General features: G+C 43.3%; 1 protein-coding gene across 5 annotated transcripts in view; it reads right to left on the reverse strand.

The window, feature by feature from the left end:
• Positions 1-17,132, reverse strand: part of ARHGAP6 (Rho GTPase activating protein 6) — a 449,413-nt gene that overhangs the window by 68,127 nt on the left and 364,154 nt on the right. For 4 of the 5 annotated variants that reach the window (XM_015538744.2, XM_042973700.1, XM_042973702.1 and 1 more), the window contains one exon: positions 5,033-5,192. In XM_015538744.2, coding sequence (XP_015394230.2) covers positions 5,033-5,192 — 160 coding nt within the window. Of the gene's footprint in view, positions 1-5,032; positions 5,193-13,840; positions 13,869-17,132 lie in introns of those variants that run through there. The other variant, XM_042973703.1, reaches the window with a different exon arrangement.

A 17,132-nucleotide genomic window follows, 5' to 3' on the forward strand; every position in this document is an offset into this window, starting at 1 on the left:
GTAAAGGGCCAGATAGTAAACACTTGAGCCTGCGAGACATATGGGCTGTCACAGCTCCTCAATTCTGCCTTCGTTACATGACCGATCTGTAGACGGCATGTAAATGAATAAGCATGGCTGGGTTCCAGTAAGATTTGATTTACCAAAACAGATGGTGAGCTGGGTTTGACCAGCAGGCCAGTTGCTAACCCCTGCTTAGACCATTTGTATTAAACGTTATCAAAATCGTATGAATTGAGCCTAACATACTATCTGATGCATAAATAGTACTTTGTTGGCGTGTTTTGAATAAATGAGAAGTTCATGCAGGTCATACGGTACTGTTTAATTTCTTGACCGTGCTTCTCTGCATTTGTCTCCTGGTTCTGCTGTTAAGGACTGGGACAGTTACACGCTAGAAAGACTCGTTCTGAAGCCCATGCCAAGAGCAGCCTTCCACCAGGAGGAAACATTCCATGGTTGTCTCCACGGGGCGAGCTCAGGCTCACAGGGGAAACTCATAGATATGATCCCTCCCGCTGAAAGGCCTCCCAAAGATTTCTCTAGCTTCTGTAGAGCATCTTCCAAAGTCCCTCTGCGAGATGGCTTAAGTTTAGAAGAGACCACAAATTAAGCTTCTCAGTCATTTTATAAGGTTTATGTAAATATTACCAGTTTTTAGTTTGTGTGTCTCCTGGCTAAATGGATACAGAGGAGGAAGGAGCCACAAGGTGTGAGAAGCTCAGGTCCCTGAACAAATGCATGGAGCAGAGTCCACTCTCTTGGCCCCCATGGCCATCTTCCACGGGAGAAATGTCTGGGTGAGGAAGAAACCGTTGTCCTGTTAAGGCACTGAGCGGTGAGCCTACCTCAATTAACACAAGAGTGTATCTTTTTAAAAAAAAATTTTTTTTAACGTTTATTCATCTTGGAGAAGCAGAGAGAGAGAGAGAGAGACAGAGCATGAGTGGGGAAGGGGTAGAGAGAGGGAGACACAGAATCCGCAGCGGGCTCCAGGCTCCGAGCCGTCAGCACAGAGCCCGACGCGGGGCTTGAACTCACGGACTGCGAGATCACGACCTGAGCCGAAGTCGGACACTCAAACGACTGAGCCACCCAGGTGCCCTCACAAGAGTATCTGTGAGATACAGTCTTAGAAGGAGGGTTGCTGGGCCATTTGCGAGTTAGATGTTGCCCAACCACGTTGTAAGTTGCTGCAACAATGAAATTCCTACCAATGGTATGAAAAGTGTCTGCCTTCCCATAAAGTGTATTACCCAACTTTTGGAGCCCTTCCGATCTAGGAGGAAGAAAAAACCCCTTTGTGTTTAGCTTGCATTTCTTTAATACACACGTGGGTGCTTCCTGTAATTTGTGTATATATCAATTATTTTTCCTTCTCACATTAGTTTGCAATAAAGCTTCATATGGTACAGAAGTGAGCCTTTAGCTGGTCAAATGTGCTGTAAATTTCTATTGAATTATTTTTTTTCCACACAGATGATTCTATTTTTTGCCCTTCAATGTAGTGAAATGCGTCATTATCTTTATGTTTTCTGGGTAATGCCTTCCCCAATGTAAAAATATCTAAATATGCAGCCATGTTTTATTTTGGTTCACTTATAGTTTCATTAAAAAAAATCCTCAAATATTTCTTCCATATCAGTTTATTTTGATATAAGGGGTAAGGTCAGAATCCAGCCTTTTCTCCTCAGTGGTCGTCTCACTGTCACAAATACTTAATCCATCATTTTCCCCCTGAACAAAAAAAAAAGCAACATTTATCATGTCATAAGTTGCCATATTTATTCTTGTTCATTTCTAAACTCTATTGTCTTCTATTGATCTGCCTGTTGCGAAACAGTATAATCCTCTTTTAATTGCTGTAGTTGCCTGGCATTTTAATAAATGGAGAGGGGTTCTCTCCACTTGACCTCTTTGTCAGATTTCCCCTGCCTACTCTCACGTAGTTATTTGTCTAGACGATGTTTAGATCAACTTAGGGGTATCACAAAAACAAATTCTGTTGGTGTGTTTTCTGGAATCACATTCAGCTCACAGATCATTAACAACATAATTGACATCTATGTATTACGGATTCTTCTTATTCAGGGAAAAAATATAGACTTTTATATTTATTCCTAACTTCTCTTCTTTCCCAACTGAGATTCCAACGTCTGGGATTACAATCATTCCCGTGGATACTGTACTAATTGGTTTCCTATCAGTTCTGTAACAAACGACCATAAACTTAGTTGCTTAAACAACTCAAGTTTATTACCTGACATTTCTGGAGGTCAGAAGTCTGAGATGGGTCTCACTGGGTTTAAATCAAGGCATCAGCCGGGTCATATTCCTTTCTAGGGTTCTAGGGAGAATCTGTGTCCTTGCCTTTTCCAGCTCTCAGAGGCTGCCTTCGTCCCTTGGCTGGTGGCCCTTCCTTCACCTTCAAAGCCAGCAAAGTTGCATCTCTCGACTCTTCCTCCATAGTCCTCTCTCTCTCTGACTCAGCGGTAGCTGGGAAAGTGTCTCTGCCTTTAAGCAGCCATGTGATTAGCTTGGGCCCTCCCAGCTAATCCAGGATAATCTCACTATGTGCAGGACCTTGATTGCTCACATCTGCAAAGATGTTGGGGCCTGTAAGGAACGCTGGCAGGCTCCGGGGACTAGGACGCGGCCCTCTTTGGGAGTGCAGTATTCTGCCTACCACAGATGTACTCTCAATGGCCATGTCCCTCTCTACCATCCCTGAACTCAACTAGAAGATCCTAACTCTAGTGAGAGGAGAGTGGATTAAGGGCTAGGAAATTTAAAGTACAAAATGGCATGGTTTGCTTTGGCCATGTTTGGCTGCCGGGATGTTTGTTGTGCAAGTCAAGCTCCCAGCTACTAGCCTCAGATGGACCGTTTGGGCTGCCCTGTCATCTTGCAACACCGCTGGTCCACCAGCTTCCCTCTCTTCCCCTCTTTGCCTCTTTCCTCAAACCTCCTGGACCTCCTTCCCATCCTGGCTCCCAGCAGATGAAATTGCTTCCTATTTCGCTGACGATGGACAGGCAGTCTCTGCTGAATCCACATGTTTGCCCACTGGCTTCTAATCTGGCTGCATCTGCGTTCATATAACTGATGTCCCCTTATCATTACAGCTCGAGAGGACGTCAGACTCTGCTGGTGCTCTGATCCCACTCCTACGGTCCACTCTAGGAAGCCACCTCAGTAACTTCCCAACCCCCACTCCTCAAGTCTTCCCCTTCTACGGTGAGTCCCAGCAGCCGATGAATATGTCAGATTATCATTCACCTGAGCCCTGGAAACACTAGTTTCACAGAGGAAGAGGGGTCCCCAAACAGATACCCACAAACAAATCCCTACCATCATTCTAAAGTGACAGAGAACAGAAGTATGAGCTTGAGTATATTTCCATTCCATTATACCCACTATCTCATTAGGTTTGCTGTCATTTATTTAGGGTCTAGGCCATGGCCACTGTGTTTATTTTCTTGAATAAATTATTCACACTGTGAACTGACCCTGTTTAAAACCTCCACTTGGGGGTTTGCATGGACCCAAGTTGCCACCCTCAGACCAAAGCTGCCATCACAGCTCTCAGCACTGGCCCTGTATCTGAAGGATCTGGGTAAACATTCGATGTCTACAATCATGTGCCCCAAACAAATGCTTCAGAACTCTTGGGTGATGTCTGTTTCTCTCCTCCCAGGCACACGATTCCTTCTCTCCTCCATAAGTAAATTATTTGTAAATCATTAGTTCCTACTTTGATAGAAAATACAAAAAATAAGTCCTATAGCTCAAACATCTTTGAACATCTCAATAGAGCAAATATTTCCCTGAAGAGGCTGGGAACTACATAGTCTCAGAAACAAGTAATGGAGGGGTGCCTGGGTGGCTCCGTCTGTTAAGCGTCTGACTTGGGCTCATGTCACGATCTCACGGTTTGTGAGTTCAAGTCCTACGCCGGGCTCTGTGCTGACAGCTCAGAGCCTGGAGCCTGCTGCAGATTCTGTGTCTCCCTCTCTGTCAGTCGCTCCCCACTCATGCTCTGTCTCTGTCTCTCTCTCTCTTGCTCTCAAAAATAAACATTGAAAAAAAATTAAAAAAAAAAAAGAAACAAGTAACAGAGATAGCTTCTAGCAGACAATTTTTATAAAACTGTTTGGTAAAGGTTATTTATTTAGTGGACTCTTTAAAAAGCAGGAACAAAGAGGAACATCAAATTAACTGGAGTTAAAAACAAAGCTACAAAAGAATGTTTGTTCCACGATATCTTATCTGATATGTATCCAATCTGAGTGTCACAGAACTTTTTTGAGCCATCATTCCCTTTGCTACAATTGGGTTTGCCAACAACATTTCTAAGTTGTTCTAGAAACTGAAAGAACAACAAATCGCCTTTCTGCTACACGCTTTTACAGATTAGGAAGTATCCTTATGGAAGATAGGAAACATTCAGAAACAGAATTGACAGATGAAAGGATTTCAGATACACACTTCTCATCTTTACCAGAATCAGGACCTGTATTTGTCAAAACTTCAGATACACCAGGTGAAAGATGATAAAAATGACTTAACGTGAGTAGAATCCCTGATTCTGGGTTAGCATAAGGTCAAATGACGAGTTTAATAGATTGTGAAAACATTCTTTTCAGCTGATTATTTTGATATCACGTTGCTACCCACACGGTCTTAGTTCGAGCCCTTGAGGTTGACCTTTCTGAAAGTTCTTTTTAATGGATTGTTCGGAAGCCATGCAGGCTGCTGAGATACACGTGGCTTTCCCCTTCACCCCTTCACTACCTCAAGCTGACCTTCCCCAAGCGGACCTTCCCTTTAAACAAACATATTGGTTGGCACGTCAACTGTCCCCCTTGAACATGTCCTTCAGGATGGACAATGATGCCAGCCAACAACCACGAAGCTGCGGTTTCCTTCCCGTGTTAATGTGAGGTGCGAGAGGTGTTTCCAGCCCGTGGCTTTGGCGAAGCAGACGTTTGACTCGCAGCGTTTCCCGGGGGAATGGCAGGCGTGGTCTTACCTTTGGGAATGGTGATTGGACAGCTCAGGTCACAGTCCTGCTGCAACTGATAGAAAGCCACTTCCTGCAGCCGGGCCCGCTCCAGCTCAGAGAGACTCTGGATGGGAACTGATCTCAGCCGCACACTGCGGCCCGACATGCTGTTCCAGGTGAAATCACCCTGCACCAAGGGGGAAAACATCAGGAGTTAAACACGGTTCATCTATGTCTCACGAACCTCATCCTTTCTCTTAGTCGGTAATAAAGTCAAGCAAACTTCATCTCTGGGTGCCACCATCGGCTCTTATAATGATTTACATGCAGCCAAAGAAAACCACGGGAAAGAGACTTTAAAGGTCCTACTTCCTGTCTTTTATGGGAACACATGGGAACTTTTTCGGTCGTGTAGCTCAGTGAAAGGAAAAAGTGCCTCCAGTTGCCATCACGCACACTAGATTGAGCAAACCGGGTTTGAACCGCACAGGTCTGCTTATACACGGATATTTGGGGGTAAATACAGTACGGTACTATAAATGTATGTTCTCTTCCTTACGATTTCCTTAATCACATTTTCTTTTCTCTAGCTTACTTTATTCTAAGAATATAGTCTGTAATACGTACAACATACAAAATAGGTGCTAATAGGCTTTATGTTACTGGGAATTACGACTTCCCCTCAAGTAGGCTGGTGGTAGTTAAGTTTTTGGGGAATCAAAAATTAAATGCAGATTTTTGATTGTGTTGGGGGTTGGTGCCTTAACTCCCACAATGTTCAAAGGTAAACTGTATAATACTTAATAATATAATACATTACATGAGAATACAATCTAGTATATTTATAACATATAACATATTCTCATATGATAAATACTTATGGTACATAATTATATGTATGATACATTGTATTAATATTACAGTAATGTACAGCATATGTAAATATAATATAATAGAGGTGAAATTGAGCCTTACAGAGGTTAAGTAATTTTCCTCAAATCATAAAACTTACAAGGTTTGGAACCAAGCAGAACTCAAGCTAAAAACATGTGCCCTTAAACTGTCTGCTAAATCAACCATTAAGTTTCTATTTACAGCACTCTGAGTTATTTTGGTCAATAGGTACAGAAATATGATCAATCACAACTACACATATTTCTAGACACATCTGATGTTAAAATACTCCATAGCAAAGAATCAAAGCAAAGATTCCCCCACTCCTGAGTATGTTCTTGTGTGCACATACATCCACGTGGACCGAATAGCCCTGCCCTCGGTGTGGACAGTGAGAATGTGATGGCCTAAGAGATGATACGCCACGATCCTCTGAAACCCAGTGTCCCCTTACTGAGGAGGGTTTCCCGTGAACCACAGACATCAGCCACAGCACAAGAGCTTTGAACAGGTATCTATAATTTCTTTAGCAATCAAAAAAAGTTCCAGGAGGAAGGAGCAGTGCTGGCCCCACAGGCAGTGCCCAGGAGTCGTGCATGTGCAAAACATATAAGGAATCTCATAAGACTTTGACATCCTTATCACTCGCCTTAAAGAAGAGAGACAAGAACGATCGTCCCCAGCAGCTACCAAAACACCTCTGTGCCCTCGTGGTAGCAAATTCCTGCCTAGAATGTTCACTCCAAGAGTGAATGGCACTATGTTAATTTGTTGATATTTTTTCCTTTGTATGTGGGGCTTCATGTATTTATTCATTCATTTAACAGAAGGAGATATTATACTCTGGTCGGGGCAGACAACAAACAAGGCAAGTATAGGGTACACATATGAATTTGCATCCGGTGCATAATGGTAAAAACAGGAGCCCAGGAGGGGTTCAGGGGGCATGATGGGGGGATAGTCTGGGCAGGGGAGGGAGTGAGCAAATCCAGGCAAAGTGGGTAGACTGCCATCGTTTGATGAACTGAAAAAAATTCTTCCAGGCCCAGTATATTTTGGATTTTTTCCTTCCTTTTCCGTTTTTGGTATAATTGGCCTAAGCACAAGTTTAGACAGGAGTTGAGGACTCAGGCCTTGAGTATACCTCTCACTCACAGTCTTTAAGCTTAGGGTACCATGAGGTATAATATCAGTGAATTGCTCTTTTTCCTCCCAAACGAAAGTTCCAGATGAGTTGGCAACTTTTATTTTTTAATTTTTATGTATTTTTGAGGGAAAGAGAGAGAGAGACAGAGCGTGAGCAGGGGAGGGGCAGAAAGAGAGAGAGAGAGAGAGAGAGAGAGAGAATGAGAGAGAGAGAGAGAGGCACAGAATCTGAAGCAGCCTCCAGGTTCCGAGCTGTCAGCACAGAGCCCAACGCACGGCTCGAACCCACGAACCTCGAGATCATGACCTGAGCCGAAGTTGGACCCTGAACCGACTGAGCCACCACCCCCAGAGGAGTTGGCAACTTTTAAATATGAAGTTTAGGTATCTAAGAAAGCCCATTGCTATTTGAAGTGTCAAAATGGAATTGCATACCTATTCATTAAAAGCACTTAAGAATGTGACCTCCACTTGGCTCAATTATCTATAGTAGGGGTTGACCATCTTTTGCTGTAAAAGGCCAGATAGTAAATATTTCAGGCTCGACAGGCCATGTGGTCTCTGTCAAACCACTCAAATACACCTTTGTGGCAGAAAGCAGCCACGGACAATTCGTAAATGAATGAGTGTGGCCGTGTTCCAATAAAACTTCATTTATAAAAGCAGGTGGAAGGCTGCATTTGTCCATTGGGCTATGTAGTTCGCCAACCTCTGGACCACAGCTTATGACTGAAATAAACCAATCCCTATAATAAACATTTTATTTTTATTTGCTATGTCCTCCTGGTTAATTAATTCAAACAAAATTTAATGGGCACCTGTTACATGCCGAGAATGGTACTAGGCTTGGGATAATCAAAGTGACAGCACAGTCCTTATTCTTAAGGACTTAAACTTCAAGGGGCGCCTGGGTGGCTCAGTCGGTTGAGCATCCGACTTCGGCTCAGGTCACGATCTCGCGGTCCGTGAGTTCGAGCCCCGCGTCGGGCTCTGTGCTGACGGCTCAGGGCCCGGAGCCTGCTTCCGATTCTGTGTCTCCCTCTCTCTGCCCCTCCCAGGCTCACGCTCTGTCTCTCTCTGTCTCTCAATAATAAATAAATGCTAAAAAAATTTCAACTTCAATAGGAAAAGCACATACGACCCATAAAATACAGAGATTCTGATACTGGAATTAAGTACCAGATGCAATGGGGTACCTAGGGGAAAAGCTTTGGACATCTGTCTGGGGGATCAAAGAAAGCTTTCTAGAGAAGGCGGTGTTTCAACGGAGACTCGAAAGCTGAGTAAGAGGAGTGAGAGTTTGCCCAGTAGAAATGCAACACCGGAAAAACAGTGGGTGCCAAGGCAAGTGAATTCGGGACAACTAGCTTGGTTTGGGAAATTACAAGGCTGGAAGGAGGGAAATTGCAGGAGGCGAAGCCATGTAGAAGTCAGGGCCAGATCCTGGAGGGCTTTTACTGCAGGCATTGCGAGGTAGATTGGACTCTACTCAGTAGTAGGTGATGCCTAGTCATGAAGGGACCTTGAGCGAGAGAGGAGCATGATCGGATCCACATATGGGAAAAATGACTGGAAAGAAATTTCAAAAGAAAGTGAGGGAGGGAGCAAGTCGAAGATATAGAGATCGGCAAAAATGTTGGGCTAGGTATGATGCTGATTCAAATTTGAACAAGTAGAGCCACACTCTCTAAGTCTCTAAGAGAGACACCTAGAACCTAAACACCTGCATTATTCTTGTGATTTTTTTTCAACCATTTAAAAATGTAAATACCATTCTTCGCTAGAAGGCAGTATAAAACAACAGGCGGTGAGCTGGATTTGGCCCACTGGCTGTAGTTTGCAGACACTGGATCCAAAGAGATTAGGTTCTTTTAATATGCCGCACAGATTTATTTAACATCTACTACCATGTACCAGAGACCCTGTCCTGCATCATGAGCTATACACATCAGCTAGATTCAGGAGGGCAAGAAACACGCCTGGTTTATCCACCTTGGTGTCCCCGGTGTCCAAGGCAGAACCTGGCACGTAACTGTCACTGAATAAATATTTGTCAATCCACAGACTCAATGAATCAGGTACGTCACCAGTTCAATAAGAAACTGGAAACTAACCACCCATGTAATGCTGTATCTAGGTGGGAGACGTCTTGTGGATTTGAATAAACTGCTAAGAAACAGTCTTTTGAAAGAGAGCCTGTGGATGAGCCAAAAAATGCTGGTACATGAGGACAGAAAATAAATGAAATAATATCAGACCCGAAGAAAAACAAATCCATGACACCTACACTCACCCATCAGAACTCCTATGAGCACAAGGACATGAAACACAAAGGTCGATATTGCCTTGTGATCCTCACGGGAGGTGCCCAGAAGAGGGCCACAGCCCAACAGCACGGCCTAGAATGTGCCTCTGGCTGTTCCTCAACTCTCAATTGTGCTCCAGGCCAGCATGTTTCTTTGGTGACTGTTCATCTACTAAACGGGTGACTCATTTTAAGGCTCTCTGGATCTAGTCTTCTGAGTGGTTGCCACAGGATGTTTTTTTTCCCCCCCAAATTGAAAGTGGATGATTTTAAATTTGTTTCAATACTATAAATGTAAGTGAAGTTGAAACTGACCCAATGTTTCTGGATAGCCTAAAGGCCTTGACGGTTGTAAAACTATCCTTTCAATCTGGAGCACCACCGGACGGCATTAATAAAGGATATAACAATGATACAAAAAGATACAGCACAGTGGTTTTTGAGGGTGATTTTTGCCCCCCTCAGGAGACATTTGGCCACGGCGGGAAACATTTTTGGCTGTCGTAAGTCTGGGGAGGGGTTCGCTACTGGCATCTAGTGGGTGAAGGTCAGGGATCTGTTCAACATCCTACAACACCCAACACAGCCCCCCACGATAAAGAAATATCTCGCCCCATACGTTCATAGAGCAGAGGTTCAGAAACCTTGGCATAGCATACCTCAGGTCTGCTATTAGGCCCAGATTACATAGAATCTCCTTAAAACGATGGTGTCAGGAGCTATTAATAATCATTGATGAGTTTGGTTTAATATCAAATGCATGCACTATGTATCCTTCAGTATCTTATGCATTATTATGTATATTACATATGTATAAATCTGTGTATTATGTAAACAAACAGAATTACGGAAGCTATTTAAAACTAGCATTAAGAAATACAAACAGCACAAACCAATTTAAAAGGAACAAACAAACACAAACGAGGTCTCAATACAATAGAGTCTTGATCAACTGGAGAACGACTCCCCAAAAGCATGAACTAAAGAGATTTCCTTCCTCTACCAGAAGTATATGTCTCTACATTTAGAGAAAAAAAGAAGCAAAAGACAAACTGAAAAACCAACAATCTAATATCTGCGATCTATTCAGAAAGGCCATTCTTTTGAGCAAAATTGCATCTTTACAAACAGACCTGATTTTCCCATGAAATAAAATTGAAATCATTTTGGTTTTGGTCTATACCACATTGTTTTCTTATGTCCTTGAGACTAGTCTCTAATTGGGGCATCTCTCTAACCTCATCCAACTGTAAACTTCCAAAGGCCAAGGGAGCCAGCGAGGAGTGATTCCGGGCCGTTCAAAATTCAGCCTGCAGACCCAGGACAGTGGAGTTACCTGGGCAGATGATTCTTGTTAAATTCGCAGGTTTCTGGGCTTTAAGGCAGATTTGGGGAATTAGGGTCACAAGGAATTAGGGTCAAGCACCTTCATCATGAGCCAGCATCCCCAGATGAGCCTTATTTTTGCACAATAAAGGTTGAGACCCACTGGTATGGCGGTGGAGACTTGGGTTCACATACAGATGAGCTCTTTGGTAAGATTCAGAACATCCCTGAGCCTCGGTGTCCGCATCAATAAGACGGAGCAAAGAACAAGCCACCTCTCAGGTTTGTAGCGATCAGATGAGACAAAGCCAGTGAATTTCTGTGGGGGAGGGCTTATTAGCTCCCAGCAAGCCCTGAATATGTGGTAATTAAAGTCATAATTAGCATTAATCATCATTCCTCTAAACTTACATCCCCTTTTTAAACCTGGCAGTTTTAGTGACACCGAAAACTCCTAAGAACCGTGCACTGAATTCATGAATAAATGGTTCCTCTATGTGCAAGATGCCTTTTCCAGGTGTTTACAAGCCAGCCAGCTGGATTGTGGCTCCATATGGGCAAGAAACAGAAGAAAAGACCAGATCGGTAAGTTAAGGCCTGAAAAATGGCACGCCATGTAGAGAAACCACACCAGGAGCTGAATTTCTTTTTAACTGTTTTCTGTTGCGGCCAGCCGTCATTTGTACAGCCAAGGTTCCCAGATAATCGCAATGTGTTGTTGAAACACGGCATAAGTTTAAATACCAGGCTCGCGACCAACATTTTTGAAAAGGGCTGCCTAGTTCTTTATAAGTCCAAAATAAACACATCACCGATGACAAGGAACCCCCTTCTTCATGAGCTTCCGGGCAAAGCTGAGCGTATTTGTGTAGCTGTCACACTGCTGTTTGGACTCTTAAAAGAGGTTATTCCTCTAGGAACTCAACAGAATATTCATATGTCCAGTCACTTTCTTCTCTGGATTCCTCAGCCACTCCTTCTCAAAAGATCTTGTTCTATTCATCGATTCTGGTCTGTCGCCTAAGAGAAGGACTTTTAGAAAATTCTGAACACTTGGTGGGTATGGCAGTCCACTTTGTTACCTTTGCTTTGGTAGTAGCTATTTATTACTACAAGGAGCGTTACAATGTCACCGTAGCCTAATGGAAATGTACACTTAACTCATTCAACAAGTACTCAATGAGCAGCTTCTACAGGCCAGGCAGTGTTCTAGGTCCTGTGGATTCACTGGCGAACAAAACAAAGCACCCTGCACTCAACAAGCTTCCAGGTTCGTGAAGGAAACTGATAAGAAACAAAGATAATACATGAGTAAATTACATAACAACTTACAAGGTGATAAACCCTAGGAGGAAAAGAAGGTAGAGCCCGGTGAGAGGAATCAGGAGTGCTGGCGGGGAGGGGTTTCCAGGGCAACCTTATTGAGACGTGATCTTTGAGTCAACCCTCACTCAAGTAAGGAGGTGAGGTGATGCGCCCGGCAGATCCTAGGAGATGAGAATCCCAGGCAGAGATGAATTGACACAAAGGCAGTTGGAGTAGTGGCTAAAAGCAAGGGCTGGCAAGCTAGGCTGTTGGATTTTTCATTTTGGGTCTGCCACTTTCCAGTCATGTGGCTTTTAGCAAACAAACTATTTTCTCTTCTGTGCTTTGTTTTCCTAATCTCTGACATGGGGGTGATGACTAGCCAGGGTTTGGCACACAAGAGCCTGTGGACCAAATCCTGCCTCCTGGTTGCTTTTGTAAATAAAGTTTTATTGGAACACAGCTGCACTCATTCACTTAGGTACTGTCTACTGCTGCTTTCACGGACTTGGCAAAGCTGAAACTGTTTGCTATCTGGCCCTCTACAGAAAAAGTTTGCTGACTCCTGGACGACACTAAAAGTAAAGGCACATCTATGATGAGGATTTGTCTTTAGGGTCGCCATTTTCCTCCTCTGCTAAGATTTTCTCTGGGCAACATCCCAAAGAGCCTGTAAAGAAATCACACAACATAGGAAGAATTGGGGATATTGGAAAGTATGTAAAAGTCGGGGTGGTATAAAAGTGGTTATCTGCAAATGGCCCATTCATCTAAATTATTGATAAACCAAAGAAGGAGAAATGAACATCGTCAAGCCGAGTGCTGTGCTAACACCATTCAAAAACAACAACAACAACAACAACAACAACAATAACAATAACAACAACCCAAAAAGTCAACATGTCTTAGTTCACTGACATTAGAAAGGCAGACCTCCGGACATGGATTGGACCGTGAAGATCCTGCTAACACTCATGGATGGTTCACTTTCTGCTCGTTACTGCTCTGAGCCCTTTATTTGTGTTAGCTCATTTATTTCTTACACCAGCTCTAAGGACCATGTTACCATTATTATTCCCGTACTTCTGATGAGGAAACCTAGGCACGAGTCTTAAGTAACTTGTCAAGCTGGCACACCCAGTGAGCGGCGGAGTTGGGATCTGAAGCCAGGCTGTGGGCTCCAGAACGTAGACCCCAAAGCACTATACGTATTTCATCCCTTCTCATGATAAATCGATCCAAACCCCTGCCTTTACAAAGGAGGAAAGAAAGGTCCAAGGAAGTCAGATGACTCCTACAGAAGCAGAGTGGCATCTGGGACGTAAGGGAACATTCGGCCTCTTCCCCGCACCGGGTCTTTTCATTACGAGACACAGCCTTATAGTAAGGAGAGCCAGACAGTGTCCAAAAATCCAGGAGCTTAAGGTTTTCCCCTTTTGTAAAACAGAGCCCATTAGATTTATTATTAGCCTTATCTAATATCCCAGTTGTTCTCCAAAGGCCGGGTTCAAGACGTCCAGCGGAGAAAATAAGCCACTTTATTCTTTCAGAACTCAAAACAGCCCGTGCCGAATCTTCTGCAGAAAGCAGCCCAGTTATGCTGTCGCATTTCATTACGGCATGCGCCTCTCTGCTCCCGTTTGCTCGCTGCAAGCTGCTGTAACATTATCAACCGATCTAAAAATAACATTCTCATAAATCTCTACTGGCACAGATAAGTACTTAGCTGTCGCACATCTCAGACACTGATCCATCCACTTTTCTTCCCAAATCACAAGATAGATGTGGAAGAATCGCAACACTTTATCACCATAATCTTCTCAAAAAGAAGTATAAGCAGAGACATATCTGTTGCTTACCCAGGAATTCTATTCAGCCGTGTCTTTGCTGTCCTAATGTAACAGAACTACGCTTGGAGTAGGAACTGGAGTCTGCTTTTTTTTTTTTTTTTTAATTATTCTTTTGGTGAAAAATGGATCCTGCAATGGCAGATTACATCGAGTATCTGAGAAAAGGCCCAGCTGGCATAGCTGTGATTCTCAGGATATTTTGTGTTGCCAGAGACCTCTGCTACCGTGAATCTTGGGACCAAAAAATGCAATCTTGTCATTGGACCATTGAGAAGTTCCTGTCCCTTCGGAATGGAGGCAGGCTGTGTCACTGAGTGAGCGTGTGAGTGAGTCGGTGTGTGTGCGTGTGTGTGTGTGTAGAAAGGGGGGGAGGGACAAAAAGAATGCAGAGAAATTGAAAGTGGTTTTCCTGACTTTTATTTTAATAAGGCTATTTAAAAAATTTTTTTTAACATGTATTCATTTTTGAGAGACAGAGAGAGACAGAGCATGAGCGGGGAAGGGGCAGAGAGAGAGGGAGACACAGAATCCGAAGCAGGCTCCAGGCTCCGAGCTGTCAGCACAGAGCCCGATGCGGGGCTCGAACCCATGAACCACGAGATCGTGACCTGAGCCGAAGTCGGACGCTCAACCCACTGAGCCACCCAGGAGCCCCATTAATAAGGCTATTTTGAAGAGATATTCTGGAGTGAGGAAAGGATTCCTCTTTTAAAAAAATCCTCTTTTCCACAGGGATCTACAAATGGTAATTGGATTGTAACTGTGCAAAGTGTCCTTATTAGGAATCAAGCAAAGAATGTTGGAAGCCTCGGGTAAAATCCCTGAGAGCATGATAAAGTACACAGGATGCTTTCTTTGTGTAGGACAAATCCTCAATTCTTAAATTATATTTTAAAACCACTGGCTTGTTCATTTTCCTAAGACCAGGAAAAAAGCATTTAAAAAGGAAAAGATTTCTTTCTCTTTTATACCGAAGCATAACACATGCTCTGAATTTTATGCTCTTTGTGAAACAATAGTCCTTGAGAAGTTGTTCATTTCCTGAACAGGAGGGTGTGGAGGGCGGCGTGGACATAACCACGTGGCCATGTTTAAGAGGGTGCAGGTGGGAGTTGGGGCTGACGAAGAGAACTCCGTGAAGAGCAGAAAGAAAAGGAAAGACTAAAACCATACCCCGATCACTAATTACCTTGATCTCCATGTATACCACATAGCACTGAAGCAAACACAATTCAAAAAGACATTTTTGTTTTCCAGTCGATACGAAGTTATAGTTCTTTTGTGGTCTAGAGTGAATTCCAACCGAAGAATTGCTGTGATTATAACCGACAACCTGAGAAATGATTTCACGGATGATCTTACCCAAAACTTCGAGATTTGGTATGTTTTTTGCTAGGATTCTGTGAGGTTAATCATCACTTGATAGAAGCCACACACAGCTTCTGCTGCTGCTGGGATTTATTTAGCAAGAGAAAGGAATTTGAAAACAATAAAACACATCAGATGGTTTTCTTTCCCAGAATGATTACACGTATAGAGAAATTCAGTCAAGATTTACACACCTCCATATCCACTACCCCCGACGTGCAGATGTTGAAAACAGTCATCATTCCAGCAGATACTGAATACGGTTTGTGTAATCTGGACACTCGCAAATGGAATTCAGATCCTCATTTAAATTTATTTAATATAATATTTCGCATGAAATTGATAAGTATGCAATTCGCTTGTCATGGTTAGGCCAGTGATCTTTTAGTTTATGAGTACATGAAAACAACATGTAGTTCTCACTGTGAGCTTACTAAGCGCTGGACATTTTCCTAAGCATTTTATTCATTAACTGCTAAAGGAATTATAAAAAGTGGGTTACATCACATCCCATATTACAGATGAGGAAACAGAAGTTCAGAGAGGTTAAGTACTATGCCCAAAGATTCACAGCTCATAAGTACCACAGCTGTGATCCCAACCACTACGAGGCTTACAAATGAAGTGGAAGACAAAGCCACAGGCCACAACCCGCACCGGTCAGGGCCATGTCTCAACTGTCTAATGAGAAATAGACACGGCAATTTAATAAGAATGATAACCAAAGACTGGAGTGGCTTGTTAAATCAGCTACTTAATGGAGTCATACACTGTCAAGTCAACGCATGTTTCATAAGAAGGTGACTATGTCTTTAAATGAATAATCTCAACCTCAAGAGACAATGTCTTGAGAAATCCCTGGTCTGTTTTCAGAGTGGAACCAAGTTTGGCCTGGAGAGGCAATGCAGAGCAATGGAGAAGCTGTGTATCTGGCATTCTTTGGAAAAACGCACTCAAGCCAGAAAAACAAAGGGCGAAGATACAGAACCTTCTTTTTATTTAAATATCCAGTCTTTAAGTAGAACCAATAAGAGAACCAATAAGAGGCCCAAAGTCACCCAAACAGCCTGAGAAATAAATATCAGGAAGCAATTAAAAGGTCCATTCCATGGGAGAGCTTGCTAACCACAAAAATGCGAGAACACAACTGTGATCTTTTATCCATTTGACTCTTCACTAGCCAAGAGTACCAAGCAACAACTATGCCATTAAGTATTCACTCCACCTTCTTCTTTGGCTCTTCTGGATTATTTCTGCTCATGCTGTTGGGGACATTTTGCACATTCAGGGCAAAAATATTATAGAACCACTATGTCAAATTTGGGGGGGGGGGTGAATACATTTCTGATTACAACACTCTTGCCTAAAACCCTTTGATGTTTCCTCTTCAGCTCCTGGACAAAGCCCACGTTCCTGCGCATGGCATCCGCTGCCATGTGTTTTGATTTAACTGGAATAAAATCAAGTAGTCGCTGCACAAAGCAAACGGTAACAATGATGATGATAAGAGAAATTCACTGAGCATGTATTAAGTACTAAGCCGTGTACATGTGTCATGCATTCCCTCCCTTCCACCACTCTATTTTACAGAGGCAGAGAGATGGAGGAAAAGACTGACTGACTGCTCCCGGACTCTCTTTCTCTTGGGCACCCAGCTCAACTCTACTTCCCAGCCTCCTCCGCAGGTAGCAGCGGTCATATCGCTAAGCTCTAGCCAATGGACTGTGGGAGAAAGTGACAAGCTTCACTTCTAGCCCTGACCCATAAAGCCTGGAGACAACAGTTCTCAAACCACACTTCTCAACGGTCACGTCCTAGCGCCCCCCGCCCTTTGATCATGGGCCAGCCATGTTGCATCCGTGGGACCCTTGAAGCACCATGTCTTAAGTCTGGCTACTGTACTGGAGAGACCGTGTGGAGAGAGATGTGTAGA

This window comes from Panthera tigris, chromosome X, assembly GCF_018350195.1.
Source record: "Panthera tigris isolate Pti1 chromosome X, P.tigris_Pti1_mat1.1, whole genome shotgun sequence".
In the NCBI taxonomy this organism is placed as follows: domain Eukaryota; kingdom Metazoa; phylum Chordata; class Mammalia; order Carnivora; family Felidae; genus Panthera; species Panthera tigris.